The following is a 14,298-nucleotide window of genomic DNA, read 5'->3' as shown; positions in this document are numbered from 1 at the left end:
TAAAGACTAAATAAAAGGGGGCCTAATATTGACCCCTGAGGGACTCCGGAGGTTAGCCTAAGAGAATCAGATCTGCAGTTGTTAACTGATACAGATTGTGTTCGATCATGCAGATATGATTCAATCCAACTCACAGCGTTTTGGGAGAAGTTACATTTTGAGAGCTTGGTAAGAAGAACAGCAGACAGTTAGCATTAGCATTAGCAGTTAGAATCCACGAGAGGACGGAAGGTGTGTCAGCAGATAGTTAGCGTTAGCATAGCAATTGGTTAAAATTGCCTCTAGCGATCTTGTTGGGCATATTCGTCCACCGGTCAACCTAGCGCAAGCAGCTGTGTTGGGCGGGGCGCGCGGCCTTTGTTATTTGCATATTATTTTGGGGGTAAACAATGTTAAACAAAATATTAGGCATAGCAGATTATTTTTATACAGGGGGTCTTTAAGGATGAAAGTGTCTCTGATTTCCCTTCAAAGTCTTTTAAGAAATAAAGTCAAACAAGAAGAGAACACATTATACTTAATTGTTGACGTTAACATATACCAGCATTAACCTTCAACAAAATGCTACCTGCTACAGACCGCAGCCAGAGGAAGCTTCTTGGGACAGGTATGTGACTTCCTCAGTTTTTGTAGCCTATTTTCATTTTTCTTGGACGAGGGAACAATAGGTGGGTGAGACAACAGCTCTGAAAGCTCTTTTTCCCCCCAGAATGATTCAGAGAAGCTCATCTGCATCTATTTGTCCTCCCACACATCTCGCTTTGTCTTTCATTATTTGTTGTTAGTGAAAGGTCGGAGAGGGAAGTGGCACGACCCATAGTTTATGTTTTTTTTTTTTTTTTCTTCTTCTGTTGCTCAAAATTTTACTTCTGGAGCCAACAGGAGTGAGTAATGGAAAGGGCACGTGATGCACCATGGGTGGGCCGATGCTCTTACGTGGATACGGCTCCAACTGGTTTCGCTTTTTAAATGTGATGCATTGAAAATGGGATCAAAATTGAAAATTCACAAATGGTAGTGAGAAATGTAGAAAAATACTTTCTTCAGTTCACTGGAAGTTCCAGCAAGAAATTTAAGTGGACAAATTCTCTTTTTCAGAGGTTCCAAAGACGGACAAGAGCTTCGAGGAGCGCCTCATCTTCAAAACCTTTATCTTGAAGTTCGTCAATGCCTTCACGCCCATTGTTTATCTGGCCTTTTTCAGGGGCAGGTAAGAAAATGTTCTTTTTATATAAGTCATTTTAATCAAACTTCTGTGATCCGTCAGTCATGATAGACCATGTGCCATGTGCTTTGTTTATGTCTGGTCCACAGGCTTGTTGGGCGGCCTGGAAAATACCTGTATGTCGTCGGATCGTACAGAATGGAAGAGGTAATACACAAGTCCACTTGACTTCCGTATTTTCTTCTTGGTGAACTTACCGGTCTGTTCAGTGGTTTGTTGGACACCAGTGTGGCTCTGTGGCTCAGAGGAAATTGATTTACAAACAAAGCTTGTTGGTAGAAGAAGTTCAATGTTGGTGCTTGGTGGAACATCTTGGCAACAAGACTAACAGAATATCAGCGGAGTTATTCTTAAAAGTTTTTTCATGTGCCAGCAAATCACCGCTTGTGTGTTCTGTTGTGTCAATATCTTGGAGCCAGCTACTGTAGCTGGATTTTGTTCATACTAACTTTGACACTGAGAGACAGAAAATACAAAACTCCAGGGTCCCCTGCTGTCAGTCGCGAAGATCAGCTCTGAGATTGCCCTCAAACAAAAACAGCATGGCTATAAATACTACTGTATTAACTGACAGTTAGTCAGTTAAGTTTGAATTGTACTATCCTTGCTGCGGTGTCTATTGCCTGCATGAATATAAGGATATTTTCAGTTTATTTTTACAATATGTTCTTCACATTTTTTGATTAAATATTTTCTTTAGAAAACAGATGTTCATTTCCCCGTGCCCTCGTACAAAGTGGCTGTGAACTGTTTTAATGTCACTTTCCCCTGCAGCTCGTCCAACTTCCACTCTCCTGTCACTGACTCCTGTCCCCTTTCCCACCCTCTGCCCAGTGTGCTCATGCAGGCTGCCTCATGGAGCTGTGCATCCAGTTGTGCATCACCATGCTCGGCAAGCAGCTCATCCAGAACAACCTGTTTGAGATCGGCATACCGTGAGTTCCCAAGAGCAGAGACTAACTCTTAACACACAGATGACAGGCTGAACAACACATCGCAAACAATGGGAGCCACAGAAAATAAATCATTTAAATGACACTTCCAGACACTTCCCTGGAATCCAGACACACCTTGGTGAACAATGTTCTTGGTCTTGCTTCATCCTAACAGTGGACTGAGGGAGGTTTACTATCCTCTTCTCAATCACACAATCCTTGTTCTTAAACCTCCTGACTGGACAGATGAAGAGAATAAAACTATATTTATTGATTTGGATGGGTTTCCAGGATTTTGGTTTGGATCATGTCAGGAGAACAAATCAGCTGTTCTGTTGTTTCCATATTTACGTGGATCTGCCCAGGTGCAACTACGATGTTACATCGCGTTATATCTTGCTGCCGTGATGAATTTTGAGATGTTCATAAAGAACAGTCCAGGGATTCTTATGATAAAGGGGATGAGATAGGAAGCATTAAAGCTCCTTTCCTGATCATTTTGAGATTTCAAAATCACTTTTCTCTCAGTGAGGAACCTTCCTCAGCAAAATAGACTAATTGACCACAGCCCAGGTCTTTGTTTGTCAATGTATATTTTAAAGCCCGACCGATATATTGGTTGGCCGATTATATCAGCCTTTCACAGACACATCGGTATTGGCAGATATGTTTAGAGCCCGACCAATATTGTCGCCAACTGATATGAGCCTTTAAATGTGCATTTATGTTTTACGTTTTAGGTAAACCAGATGTTTATTTTCTTTATTCAACTTCATTTATTTATGATAAAGTTCACGTTTAAACTAAAATATCAAGCCTCAATTACATTTCTTTATCATGAAGGTTTTATAACGACATCTTGGAATCATTGGCAGATTTAAAGAAAAAAAAAAAATATATATATATATATATATACTTATACTCCCTAATATCAAAATCGGCATCGCCCCCAAAAAATCCAAATAGGTCGGGCTCTAGTGTATTTTCTGAGCCACACTTCCAAACATTGCTTAACAGTATCACTTTGGGTTAAAATCTCTACAGTATGTCTTGAAGGAGAATACTCTTTCCACCGTATGTAAAAGAGAGGTTATCAATATCTGGGAGACCAATAATCTAAAAAGAAAAAAAGCATAAAACATAGTTCAGTACCGAAAACAAAAAGAAAAGTATCTCATGTAATTTTACAGGAATCTTAACCAAGAAATTGTGTTCATCTCTGTTCTTAATATATGTAAAAAGTCCGGCATAGATGCGGCTCCATTGCTGAGGCTGACTGTGTTGTTGGTCTGTGCAGGAAGCTGAAGAAACTTCTCCGGAGGAGGAAGTCAGAGTTGGACTCGAAGCAGGAGGAGGAGCTGAACAACAGCCTGCAGCGCCACGAGAAGGACCACCTGCTGGGTCCGTTCGTGGGCCTCAGCCCTGAGTACATGGAGATGAGTGAGTCTTAACCTGAATGTCAAAAGGTGTGAGAAAGTATCAGCAAAGTATCGTTATTGGATATTTGAAACGAGAAATTTAAAGCCCCATTGTGTCATTTTTGTACTTTTCTGGCGTCACCTGATTCCATTTCGGGTTTTCGTCAGCGTCTGAAAATTCAACGCGAATGCAACGTATTCTGGACCGTTTTGTGCTACAACCGATAAAGCGTCGTGATTGACAGATGAGACCTCTGATAGGTGGAGTGCATGTATCAACCCCGATACCACTGCTGGACCCGACAATACTGCACAGACTCTGGCTCCGAATGACAGCAAAAGCCCAAGATGGCAGCATCCATAACCATTTTTGTGTAATAAGAATAGCTGAAATGCAAACTGCTCTCACTGTATTGAACTTTAACTGAATAAAATAGATCCAGTTTGACAGCACAGTCCACAAATGTCAAACAGGATTGTGGAAACCCAGGTTGCATCATGCTTCATTGAGATTCCGAAGCAGTTGATCCAAGAAAAATCTATATGATAAAAACAGGCTGAGTCTGATGTACTAATACTCGAGAGAAATGGTCAAAGCTACGTTTGGCTCGTCCTCGATCAATACTTACATTTTAAAAGAAAGTATCAATGGCAAAACCCACATTTTCTAAACAGAGCTACAGTATACGACAAAACAAGTCACCTCTGAGGGGACTCAGCATTGATAATAGATTAGATTCGTCTTTATTTCAGACACATAAAAGTAGTTCCATATTGAAATGGAATAATTGACGGAGTGGATGCTGATTCAGGGAGATGGAAACCGTGGATGTCTTAAGTAGAAGTATTTATTATAAGAGCTCAATATTGAAGAGACTTCCGGTTCCCTACACAGATCAACAGGTTCACAGTGTTGGGCGTCCCAAGATAGATTGCCCATCCCCGGTCTCTGTAGCGTATTTAGTTTAGAGTAATGTCGTCATCTCCCCACGACTATGACACCTCGAGAGAGACTTCCGTTGCTCAATGGTTGTTTCGGCTTGCCATAGATACGATGACCTTGCTTGGTGCCTGAGAAGACTCGTCTTTAGAGTTTCTCAGGGGTGGATAGATGAAAATTCCTCAACACATATCAGTAAAGAAAAGAAAATAGAAATACAGCACAAGGACAACAAAACAAAATCTAGACATTGCAGTTTGAAAGTCCCCAGTGATTAAGATACATAAAGACATCTATTCCAATGTTTCCAATAATAAGATGGGTACCTTGTGTCACTTTATGTTGGCTCAGTCAAGGCTCTTACAATTCGATTTTAAACTAGCACCTGCACTGAGATGCTCGTTTGCATCTCGGGTCTAATCATCTCTCCTGTTTTATGCAGCGTGAACTAGAGCAGAAGAGAGGAGAAAGCAGAGAGCAGAGGGAAGAAAGGACATTATTTTTAAGTTAAGTGTGTGTCAAAGAATAAAGTGCTGATCCTAAGTCAGAACTGTGTGTGTGCATGCTGTGCCAAGGGAACTCACTGAGGTCACGACGCACGTTACAGTTTATAAATTGCGTCTTGGAAAAGATAACGGCGTCATGCGTTTTTTATATATTCACATTCACGTGCACGAAATTAAACTCCTGATTTCAAGCAGCAACCAGTGAGGACCACTCCAGACAATATATGGATGTGATGATGACTCTCCTCATTGGTGCGCATCATTTTAAAATGGACTCATGCAGGATGGAAAGCTATTTATTGAGTGACTAATGATCAAACATTGAATTAAAGGGGTTGATGAGTAGGACATACTGCAGGGAGATATGGATGAACATCTCTCAGTAAATAATCACCATCAAGTATTCAGACAAGCCATAGTATAAATAGTAATTTACATTTGAAATGTATTTAAGGAAATCTGGGGGAGCCAGAATGGGCCTGCTGGAGCTCATACAATTTATGATTAATATTTTCTATAATATACAGTTGCTATGCTTAAATTAGTCAGCAGAGGAGATGATTGATGGTCAGTAAATATAGTTCATTCTGTTCTGTGTAGATCTATTTCTTCCTAGACTGACAGATGGTGGGTCTACACTGCCCACTTGTGGTGCAGTTGTAGTAAAACAAAAATGAAAAAGCTTCCGGTGGCCTTTAATGATGCACTATGAACCTTGCTCGAGCTCCCAAGTTGGGAGCTGCTAGTCACATGCTCGTCACTAGAAATGTTCCCACCTTTCATGCAGTGTTGAGGAATTTTACGTACAAATGTATGCGTCCATTAATTGACTCAAAAAATGTAATTGTTAGGGCATTGACTGAGCCGACACAAAGTGACACGAGGAACCCATCTTGTTATTGGAAACATTGGAATAGATGTCTTCGCGTATCTTAATCACTGGGGACTTGTGAACTGCAATGTCTAGATTTTGTTTTGTTGTCCGTGTGTGGTATTTCTATTTTCTTTTCTTTGGACCTACTTTTATGTGTCTGAAATAAAGACTATTTAAATCTATTATCAATGCTGAGTCCTTTCAGAGGTGACTTGTTTTGTCGTGGACTGTAGCTCTGTTAAGAAAATGTGTGTTTTGTCATCGATACTTTAAAAAAATTTAAATATTGATCAAGAACGAGCCAAACGTAGCTTTGACCATCTCTCTCGAGTATTAGTACATCAGCCTCAGCCTGTTTTTATCACATCGATTTACTTGGATCAACTGCTTCGGAATCTCAATAAAGCATGATGCAACCAGGGTTTAAACAATCCTGATTGTCTTTAGTGGACTGTGCTGTCAAACTGGATCTATTTTATTCAATTAAAGGTCAATACAGTGAGAGTAGTTTTTTGTATGATACCCAGGGGACCGCCGTATAATTTTGATGTCATAGCGACGCAGTCACTGCCTTCAGCCTTGCCCCCGGTGCTCAGCCGTCATTCTGTTGAGTGATAAATAAACAAAAATCAGGAAGCTACATCATTGCACAGGATTCCGAAGGACATGAATACAATAGACCAGAACTAACTCAAAATTATCTTACCTTTGCTCTCTCCTCTCTGCTCTGGATCACGCGGCATAAAACACTACTCGCTCTGGTGTCTTCTGCCTCGCGGGCCGCCGCCGACACTCATTACCGATGAATTTCGCTCTGTCAGTCGGGGAGCAGGGAGATAGTTTCTCCTGGGCAGAGACACCAGTCCACCTCAAGCTCAGTCACACTGATCAGTGGATCATGTTTCTTATGCCAAAGAATGGCAACGCCTCCTGGCATTCTGCTGCATTCTACTCCTGCTGTAATTGTTTGTTAGATACGTCCAACTCTGGCCTTGTGCATGTTCACCAGTGAAAACTGCAAGATAGGCATCACCATATTTCGGACCAAATAGCGACAGCATGGAGCTCAGCAATTGTAAATGAAGTCATTATTTTGTATTGTTTAATCTATTATTCCATCTGCATTGTTACTTGATCTGGTCTGACAAATAGCATATATGATAATAACTCAAGATGCCTATGACGTATCATGACCAAACTCACAGGCAAGTCTTTTGAACATACACACCAAGTTTGAATTTGAATTCAAATTTGAGTTTGCATTTTGAATCTCCGGTAAAAACACGTCGCATCGGCCTACGAGGTTGTAACGGGTGTGTTTAGGACCCAATTGCAGTACTCGAGAATACAGGTATAGTTGGTATTTACGTCACACACAGGAATCAAAGCAGTTAAGCAGCACAGGATACTAATACTAGTCAGAGACGTCCCTGTTGACCTCCATCTCTCCGTCCGAGGGTGCTTCATCCTCCTCAGAAGAGGAAACTTCATCCTCGTCCTCATCGTCATTGCTGTCGGGCGGCTCAGACCACTGGGGAAGCGGAGCCCTCCTACCGGTGCCCCTGGTAAAAGTGGAGGTCCTGGACGGTTGGTCGGGATGTCGGTGATGAAAAAACTTTATGAGGTCGTTGTCCAGGACGTGTCGCGCAGGGACCCAGGACCTTTTCTCAGGGCAGTATCCCTCCCAGTCGACGAGGTACTGGAGGCCCCTCCCTCGACGATGAGACCTAATGAGCCGATGGACGGTGTAGGTGGGACCCCCATTGATCAACCATGGAGGGGGTGGAGGGGGAGGAGGCGAAGCTGCGGGGACCAGCGGACTCTCCCGGACAGGCTTGACCTTGGAGACGTGGAACGTCGGGTGGATCCGCATGGATCGAGGCAATTTCAGCCTAACCGTTGCAGGGTTTATGACCTTCTGTACCTCGAAGGGGCCGATAAACCTGGGTGCCAGCTTCTTGGATTCCACCCGTAGAGGTAATTCCCGGGTGGACAGCCACATCCTTTGACCCACCTGGTAGGAGGGGGCCCTGGTACGGTAGCGGTTTGCTCCGGCTGAGTAACGGTCGGCAGAGCGTAGGAGGGAGGCTCTGGCTTGTGTCCAGATCCTCCGGCTGCGGCGGATGAAGGCCTGGACAGACGGGCAGGAGACCTCTCTTCAAGGAAGGTGGCCCCAACCAACAAGCAGAACTCTTTCCAGAAGATGGAGGTAAACTGCGGTCCCCGGTCCGACACCACATCGACTGGGTGGCCATGCAGACGGAAAACGTCGAGCAGGACCAGTTCGGTCGTTTCCTTGGCCGAGGGAAGCTAGGGTAAGGTAAGAAGTGGGCTACCTTGCTGAATCGATCTACCACGGTCATAATGGCTGTGGCCGTGGGACGGTGACAACCCGGTGACGAAGTCCAGTGAGGTGTGGGACCAGGGACGGTGATGCACGGGCAGAGTCTGGAGCAGGCCGGCAGGAGCCTGATGGGAAGGCTTGTGCTGACTGCAGACTTGACAGGCCCCCACAAACTCCCGGGTGTCCTCTTCCAGCGTAGGCCACCAGAATCTCTGCCGAACCACATCCTTAGTGCGCTGGATCCCCGGGTGACAGGTGAGTCGGGAGTTGTGGGCCCACTGGAGGACGTCAGATGGGAGAGTGGCAGGGACGAACAGACGGTCAGGAGGGCAGGCGCGGGGGTGGAGGCGTCCACCTCCACCACAAACTGTCTCTCAGGGACGGGCATTTGGAGGATAGGGGCTGACGTGAACCTGGCCTTGAGGGATTGGAAAGCCGCGGGGGACCACAGAAAGGGAACCTTGTAGGATGTGAGGGCTGTGAGTGGCGCGGCGACCGTGCTGTAGCCCCGAATAAACCTCCTGTAGAAGTTGACGAAGCCAAGGAACCGTTGGAGCTGTTTGCGGGAGTCAGGGACGGGCCAGGCGGTGACAGCGGAAACCTACGCGGGGTCCATTTGGATGTTCCCTCTCCCGACGACGTACCCCAGGAAGGAGACAGATGAGGAGTGAAACTCAAACTTTTCAGCTTTTACGAAGTGTGAGTTTTCAAGGAGCCACTGGAGAACCGCCTGGACGTGGTGAACATGTTCTTCGTTGGTCTTGGAAAAGATCAGAAAATCATCCAGGTAAACAAAAACGTGCTTGTCCAGCATGTCTCAGCATGTCATTGACCAGGGCTTGGAAAACGGCCGGGGCGTTGGTGAGCCCAAAGGCATTACGAGGTACTTGTAATGTCCCGAAGGAGTGTTGAAGGCCGTCTTCCACTCATCCCCCTCTCGGATGCGAACCAGGTGGTAGGCGTTGCGCTGATCAACCTTGGAGAAGACAGTGGCGTCTTCTGAGAGCTCAAAGGCAGAGGAGATGAGCGGGAGGGGGTAGCGGTTCTTAACCGTAATGTCATTCAGGCCCCGGTTGTCGATACATGGCCGCATGGACTTGTCCTTCTTCTCGACGAAGAAGAACACCGCGCCAGCAGGAGAGGAGGAGGGACGGATGATGCCCGCCGCCAGGGACTCGTTAATGTAGACATCCCAGGCTTTCCTCTCGGGGGAGGACAGGGAGTACAGACCGCCCCTGGGAGGCGTCGACCCGGGCTGCAGATCAATGGCACAGTCATAGGGGCGGTGCGGAGGTAGAGAGGTGGCTGAACACCTCTTTGAAGTCGTTGTACTCGACTGGAACCCCTGTCAGATCTGGGGTGGAACTGGAGCAGGTGGCCGGTCGTGGCACAGACGCCTGCTTGAGGCACACTTGGTGGCAGGAAGTACTCCAACCCAGGATGGAGCCTGTGGACCAGTCAATGTTGGGGTTGTGACGACGGAGCCAGGGGAAACCCAAGATGAGTGGGAGCCGAGGAGACCTGAGGATATGCAGCTGGACGGTCTCATGATGGTTGCCAGACAGATAAATGCGCACCGGTGCCGTCAGGTGGGTGACTGTCCTTAGCAGGTGTCCATCGCGGGCGTTGGCAGGAACTGGACGAGGAAGAGGGACCCGCTGGATACCGAGTTGTCGAGCCAATTATTCATAAATAATGTTGATATCCGAGCCAGAGTCTATGAACGTTACCAGTGTGGGTTGGGGGAGAGGTTGGAGGCACGACTCACCAGTATTCCCCCTCCTACTGGTGACTCAGGGGACAAAATGGCTGGCCTGGCCGCAGTAGAGGCATAGGTTCCCCTGACGACGTCGTTCCCCCTGGCTCAGACCCAGTAGACCACAAGCGGCATCGGGACCTCGGGAAACCTCGCCAAACACTTTGCGGAGCTCCGCGGCGAAGGCTTGGAAGGACGAGCAGGCTGGAGTGCGACTAACCCACTCGGCCTAGCCCTCTGCCTGTCAGATGGTTGATGGTGAAGGCCAACTTAGAGTCCTCAGAAGCGAAGGTATGAGGCTGGAGCGAGAAGAGGATGGAACAGTTCGTGATGTAAGGGCTGCAGGCTACAGGGTCTCCAGTGTAGCGCTTTGGGGTTCCCACCCGGGGCTCCAGTAGCGGAACGGGAGCTGGGGCCGGAGATGTCGGAGTTGGAGAAGAGACACCAGTTGTAGCTTGGGCGAGAGTGGTAGTCAGCTGCTGCACCTGGGTGGCCAGCGCAACCAACGCTTGCTCCTGGTTCAAACAGTCAGGCGAATATCAGCTTGGAAGGAGGAGATCATGGCTCTGTGATGCTGGAGATTGTGCTCGATCCTATCGAAGCGATTCTGTGGTGACGTCGAGTGCCATGGGTCCATCTTTGGCCAGATTGTACTGTAATGGGTGTGTTTACGACCCAATTGCAGTACTCGAGAATACAGGTATAGTTGGTAATGACCTTTATTTATCACACACAGGAATCAAAGCAGTAAAGCAGCACAGGATAGAGTTCAGAGCAGGCTGCAGGCGACGAGTCTCTGGAGCCTCCCAGGTGAGTTGGGGAGTCGACTCAGCCGAGTCGAACGGGAGTACACATGGCAATAGTTCAGGAATCGCCGTACTCACTGAGCGGCTCAGGGTAGAGCGAAGGTTCAGTTAGGGGACAGGCCGGAGACGTAATCAGGAGAGAAGGGGGTTCGAAACCAAAAGAGCCGATCAGCGGAGCAGACAAACCAGAGAGGACAGACGAGAGGGAGAGTCAAGGCCAGGTGGGGAGTCGAGGAGCCGTAGCAGGGATTCACAAAACAGCCCAGAGGAGAGGCAGACAGAAACCAGGAGGGACGGAACGAAGCTCGTGGTCGGGGACAGAAGGCTGAGGTGATATCCGGGAAGGCGACAAGACGGGGTAGTCAGAGGCAGGCAAGGTCGATACCAGGAAAGCAGTCCGAACAACGCTGGAGAGTCTTGCATGAGAACAATAAACAATCTGGCAGTGAGTGCATGGTGGAGAGCAACATTTGTAGTCGGTTGATTGCAGACCAGTGGCAGCTGTGGTAACAGGTGAGTGGAGTTGGCTTGAGGAGGAGGGGCAGGTGGAAAAGTACTGGGAGCATGAGATGACTGAGGTGAGGAGAATGCAGACTGTGACAGAGATGACGTATCACGTTCGAAGGGGTGTCCCATTTCATTGGGGTAGACTTTCCTTTCCCTTGTAACTCCGTTTCAACGGGAAGGGGTAGGGGTAAAAATGAGAAATGGGATTGGGCCTTTTAGTTGTTCTTTGTTCTGCTGCCACCAAGTTGCTAAAGATTAATGAATCCCTCTGTGATTTAACTAACATTTTCGGCCCCCAGTGCAGCTCGCAGCTCTCCAACCTCCCAGAACACCATCCATCTTTTCACAGATACTCGGCTCAACGTGTATACGACAGAAATAAAACATCTGTCCACTCTGGATGAAGTGACGAAGCGTGTGAGATGAGGCAGTGATGCGAACAAGCATCTTTTTTTCACCACACTAATAAAAATTGAATTTAAGTAGATTTGTAGATTAAAGGTAAAAGGTAGACGTGCTGTATGTAATTTTGGCAAAGATAAAATGGGTTCATTCTCCTCTTTATCTTTAGCTTATAGATGTTGATTTGTTCTACAATTTATTCCACACAGACTTGGTTAACAGTTCAGCCACTGCTGAATTGTGTCTGTGCTGACGATGCGTTCATCCAGTAACCTCTGCTCATTTTTTCCTCCCCCCGTTTCTGTAGTCATCCAGTTCGGAATGGTGACTCTTTTCGTGGCCTCCTTCCCTCTGGCTCCGCTCTTCGCTCTCCTGAATAACATCATCGAGATCCGCCTGGACGCCAAGAAGTTTGTCATGGAGCTGCGCAGGCCCATCGCAGCCAAAGCCAAAGACATTGGTAGGTGTTTGCTGCCCCCGACTGCAATGACGAGGAAAGTAGATCATACAGGTCGTCCCACATTTGTGTGTGTTTATTCCCCTCGATGTTTTCAGCTGGATTGCTTTTATTAGGATTGAAGAGCAGGAAGATGAACTGTGAATTTTTAGAACACTACCTCAGAAAAAGCGAGCCTCATCCTCAAACGTTCAGTTAAGTGTTGATGCCATTACTGACTCACCCACCTCATCGATACCTCTTTGACGACGAAATTCCAAAGTTCGTGGTTTTGTGTGAAAGGCAAGTTCAGCTGAAGGACATGTCAGCAGCTGAAGGCAGTCTTAACCAAATCCACCAACTTTCGGTCAATATTGTTTTGTACAAGATTGTACTGAGAGATTTCAGATGGTTGAAGCGTCACATTACCGTTGGCTCAAGATTAGAAATCATTTCACTTAGGAAGGGACTGTTGTTACTTCCAATATGAACAGGAGAAAGTTTCAATCCACATGAAATAAAAAAAATGTTAGTCTATCCTTCAAGCAAAGGTGCTGGCATGATAAATGTTGTGCTTCTTGGAGGTCAGAGCATCCTGAATTGCACCAGCAAACTATTCACGTTTCAGGTTTTCGGTAAGCTGGTCTTCATAATGTACAGAAATAACCTGACAGAGATGGAAATCAGTCTCAGAGCTATAGTTGCATTAGTACTATAGTGTGCAGTGATATATAGAGCAGGTTAACATGCACCTAACATCTCTAACATTCCCTGTAATAGTGCTACAACGTCTGTCCAGGCTGATTGTGTCACCTAGTGAAGGTTTGTATGTACTGCTGTTTCACTCCTTTCTTCCCTTAATGAAAGTTGTGTCTCTCTGCAGGTATCTGGTACAACCTCTTGAGAGGCCTCAGCAAGGTAGCAGTCATTGTTAATGTAAGTCTACATGTTCTACAGTCATTATACAGTTACAATCCCAAAACACACCAGGGCTGGTCTGAAAAAAATAAGGTCAGGGGTCACATTGATAAATGTTGGCCTTAGGTGATAAGTGATAAGTGCTGGCATTTTTTAATCTGGAGAATATTTTCCCCACATGCATTTTTGCAGCCAATGATTTGTCAATAGCTTTTCTTCAACATATTCGGATGGCCAGTGGAATCAATCCGCCCTCAGACTCACACGTGGCTGGACAATGAAACATTTTGAATGTCACGAGTCAGTGTCACCTTATCGAATTCTTTTGTCTTGTAAAAAAATGTCTTATATTAGATTATAAGAAGTTCTATCTCCCCCCAGGCCTTTGTCATCTCCTTCACCTCTGACTTCATCCCCCGGCTTGTCTACCAGTACATGTACAGCCCCGATGGCACCATGCATGGCTTCATCGATCACACCCTGTCGTCCTTCAACGTCAGTGACTTCCAGCCGGGCACAGCCCCGCAGCAGCCGATGAACCTGGGCCACAAGGTAGAAACATGCAGGTAAGCTTTTCACTTTAAAATGTGAACGCTGTCTGATCATACAATGTCGTTATTTCTCATTTGTGTCGGTCGTTGATTCTCTTGAGTTATAACAGGTGAATATAGGTGAGTCAAAAGAAGCCCATTTTTAATATGTCTCCAAATAAATCTTGTTTTTTTGTTCCCAGATATAAGGACTACAGAGAGCCGCCCTGGTCCAACACACCGTATGAACTATCCAAGGAGTTCTGGGCCATTCTGGCCGCCCGCCTTGCCTTCGTTATTGTGTTTCAGGTTGAGAACGACGAACGTGACACATCACTCGCTTTTGTCATTCATATTTTAACGTAGGCAAAGCAAACAAGTCATTCATATCTGATGGATTTTTGGCTTCTAAGTGAAATATGAGGTGATTAACTGAGTGAAAATGGACAGAGTCTTGGAGAGTAGTGGCTATCTGCCTCTCCTGTGGTCATATACATATTTTCTTTTGATTTATTTGATTAACCCACAGAAGGACAATTGTATTTCACAACCATATAAGCTGGAAGCGGGTCATCCTCTAACCAGTAGGTCGATGGTTTGACCCCCTCCGGTTGCTCCAGTCCATGTGCCGATGTGTCCTTGTGCAAGACACTCAACCATAAATTGCCCCCTATGACGGTGACGGCAGTGTTTGAATGATA

At 46.1% G+C, this 14,298-nt stretch overlaps 1 protein-coding gene across 7 annotated transcripts in view; it reads left to right on the top strand.

Annotated features, from left to right (window-relative positions):
- Positions 1-14,298, top strand: part of ano1a (anoctamin 1, calcium activated chloride channel a) — a 57,181-nt gene that overhangs the window by 41,071 nt on the left and 1,812 nt on the right. For 6 of the 7 annotated variants that reach the window (XR_004790540.2, XR_004790539.2, XM_035628507.2 and 3 more), the window contains 8 exons: positions 1,099-1,210; positions 1,315-1,372; positions 2,060-2,160; positions 3,458-3,600; positions 12,021-12,173; positions 13,033-13,085; positions 13,449-13,633; positions 13,801-13,906. Coding sequence is in view for 5 of the 7 variants with exons in the window: in XM_035628507.2 (XP_035484400.1) it covers positions 1,099-1,210; positions 1,315-1,372; positions 2,060-2,160; positions 3,458-3,600; positions 12,021-12,173; positions 13,033-13,085; positions 13,449-13,633; positions 13,801-13,906 (911 nt within the window). In the remaining 2 variants the exon portion in view is untranslated. Of the gene's footprint in view, positions 1-1,098; positions 1,211-1,314; positions 1,373-2,059; positions 2,161-3,457; positions 3,601-12,020; positions 12,174-13,032; positions 13,086-13,448; positions 13,634-13,800; positions 13,907-14,298 lie in introns of those variants that run through there. The other variant, XM_035628508.1, reaches the window with a different exon arrangement.

This window comes from Scophthalmus maximus, chromosome 4 (genome assembly GCF_022379125.1).
Source record: "Scophthalmus maximus strain ysfricsl-2021 chromosome 4, ASM2237912v1, whole genome shotgun sequence".
NCBI lineage: Eukaryota > Metazoa > Chordata > Actinopteri > Pleuronectiformes > Scophthalmidae > Scophthalmus > Scophthalmus maximus.
Note: the sequence above shows the minus strand (reverse complement) of the source record. Positions and strands in the feature narration are given on the sequence as shown.